General features: G+C 37.4%; 1 protein-coding gene across 1 annotated transcript in view; it reads left to right on the forward strand.

The window, feature by feature from the left end:
- Positions 1 to 2697, forward strand: part of LOC106518148 (CUB and sushi domain-containing protein 3) — a gene marked incomplete at its 5' end in the record, with an annotated part of 99630 nt that overhangs the window by 18262 nt on the left and 78671 nt on the right. The window contains 3 exon segments of the mRNA XM_014009280.1: positions 1143 to 1243; positions 1474 to 1542; positions 1699 to 1855. Of these exon segments, the coding sequence (XP_013864734.1) occupies positions 1143 to 1243; positions 1474 to 1542; positions 1699 to 1855 (327 nt within the window).

Here is a 2697-nt window from a genome sequence, read left to right on the forward strand (position 1 = left end):
AAATATATGTTCATCAAATAAAATCTAATGTTACAACTAATCATGGATCCCTTTAAATGATCAGCCTAAAAATTTGCTTGCAAGTTCACATCATAGATGGTTCTGCTCCTGCCTGAAATGCCCTGTTGCTAGATCAGACCTCTTTAGCCCTTATTTTTAACCCTACAATCTACAATGTCAAACCGTTTGCACAGCAGGTCCCACGTAAAATATGCACTGTGGCCTCGCACTTTTGACCAATCAGCAGATCAATCACAGCAAAGTGGGATTTTTTTAAAGGTGCTTAAAAGGCAGGAACTAATGGTATTGTACAAAATGACTAAAGTACAAGAAAAATAATGAAGTGAACACATTTATGTCTAAACCTGCACTGCTTGACACCAAATTAAAGCCTGTGAACTAAATTGGGCTCTCTAACCAGTGCACTTTGCAGATTTCAGCTGTTGCTACAGTGACCTGTATTTCTTGCTTTAATTCGGTCTCGGGTTTTATTCCTTGTTTTCATAAAATATTATGCAGAAATAGGTTGAGCAGACATCTAAGAGGTCTTTTTTTTAATAAACTGTCTTGTCTCATTTTTGAACATTGTCTGAGACTTTGCTAATAGAAATGAGAGCAAATCAAGAGGGACGAGAAAAAGATGAGTGGTGGAAAAGAACAAGAGGGGCGCCTGTGTAGGAAACGCCACGGAAAGCGCAAGAGGAGGGATGATTGAAACAGAGGCTGGTGAAGGAGGCACTATCGATATGAAGTGGGAGAGAGGGAGAAAGTGCAAGAGTGGGGGAATTAAAGAGGAGAAAGGGAGAGGGTGGAGAGGTAATTTTCTAAATGGAAACTATGGCGGGGTGATTTATTGACGATATGACAGCTGTAATATGACTATTACACAAGTATGGACACAGAAAAGGAGGGAGACTGAGAAAGAGAGGATAAGGACACAAGTTCTGGAGATAGAGGGCAAATGTGCAAAGTGCAGAAAGTGAGTATGTTTAAGCAAATACTTTGTGAATTTGCTCCTCTTCACCAGGAGTGGAGTTGCTAGTTCAACTGTTTAAAAAGATCATTGAACTTTTGAATGTTTTACAATCATATTGTTTGAATAYACAAACTCTGTATTGTTTTTTCCCTCTCTTTGCCTTCAGCTGAGTGTGGTTCTTCTGTTATAAATAATGAAGGGATACTACTGTCTCCAAACTACCCAATGAACTATGATAACAACCATGAGTGCATCTACAGTATCCAGGTAACATTGTAAATCTTAAAGCCTTTTGGTAACTGTTCAAAAAGTTTTTATTTAGTAAATACTTGGTTTATGATCCTACCAATAAGACTAGGCAGAGACACTATTTTTTGCAGAATTTAACATCAATATTCAATTTTAAAATAAGCTACAAACTAATTGCATTAACAAAGCGATTTGAGCCCATACGGTCCTGTTCTGTAAACCTAATCTGTATTCTATGTTGACTCCAGGTTCAAGCTGGGAAAGGCATCAACATCTCTGCTAGAACCTTTCATCTTGCCCAGGGCGATATTCTCAAAGTAAGCACACTCACATACATTCTATGTCATCCATCTTACCTGATATTTGTTCCTTCTACCGGTCATAGGTTCTTTAAAAAAAATGGTTCATTGTTGTTGTTGTTTTTTCTCTAATGCCATGTATATCATGGGATCACTGTACTGTTGTTGTTGCAGATTTATGACGGCAAAGACAACACAGCCCAGGTTCTTGGAGCATTTACTGGGTCCTCCATGTTGGGCCTCACTCTGATTTCCACATCAAACCACCTCTGGTTGGAGTTTTACAGTGATGCGGAAGATACTGGAGAAGGATTCAAACTAGTCTACTCAAGTAAGTTTGTCATAATGTTTTCTGTTGGCTTTAAGCAATTCTGCCCCCTGAGCAATTTAGTGAATAGCTCTGTATTAATGTTTCAAAATAAGCTGCTTTAAAGTTGACCATAAACTGCATTTCCCATAATGCATGTATGTAGAAGAGAGTTTAGAATTTGAAACTTACCATAACTCAAAAGTGAGTAAAACTCTTTTATTTTTACTTTTAATTTTACTTCTGTGCTATTCATTTCACATTTAGTCATTCRTACACACAGTGCTTAGTGGTTATAAGAGAGTATTAAAACAGTGTTTCTATGCAAGAAATACCACGGAGAGTTCTGTTATTGTTTGTTAGCAGTGTTTAGCCGTAGCAATCAGATGAGGAATGTGATGTTTCCTGTTTGGTCGAAGTTCAACACCAAACTGAAGTTAATTACAAYTGGCCCKTTGAGGACCAACATAATGCTCATGTGGCCCTTGGTGAAAATGAGTTTCACACCCCTGGACTATATAAATTCATCCTCTGTACACTGATAATATATTCATCCTAGCCAGAGGACACTCTCTATCATCGATGCCCACATCTAATAAATTACATTTTAGATTCATAAACKTAGTCTGTCCACAGCTTTCATTGCAGTATTTGGATCTATTTCTGAAAACCTGTGTATGTACCAGGTAAATAAACAGAGGCCCAAGTTTCACACTCTGAGTTGTATTAATAATGTAGGGATTGTCATGCTTTGGAACTGCTGAATTGATTGTTTTAGCTAGCAGGCCAAATTAATATTATTATTTTTATTATTTTTGCTTAACAATTTGCAGTAAAGAAGTTCCACATACTTAAAACAGTGTGCT

This window comes from Austrofundulus limnaeus, unplaced genomic scaffold (assembly GCF_001266775.1).
Source record: "Austrofundulus limnaeus strain Quisiro unplaced genomic scaffold, Austrofundulus_limnaeus-1.0 Scaffold56, whole genome shotgun sequence".
Lineage (NCBI taxonomy): Eukaryota > Metazoa > Chordata > Actinopteri > Cyprinodontiformes > Rivulidae > Austrofundulus > Austrofundulus limnaeus.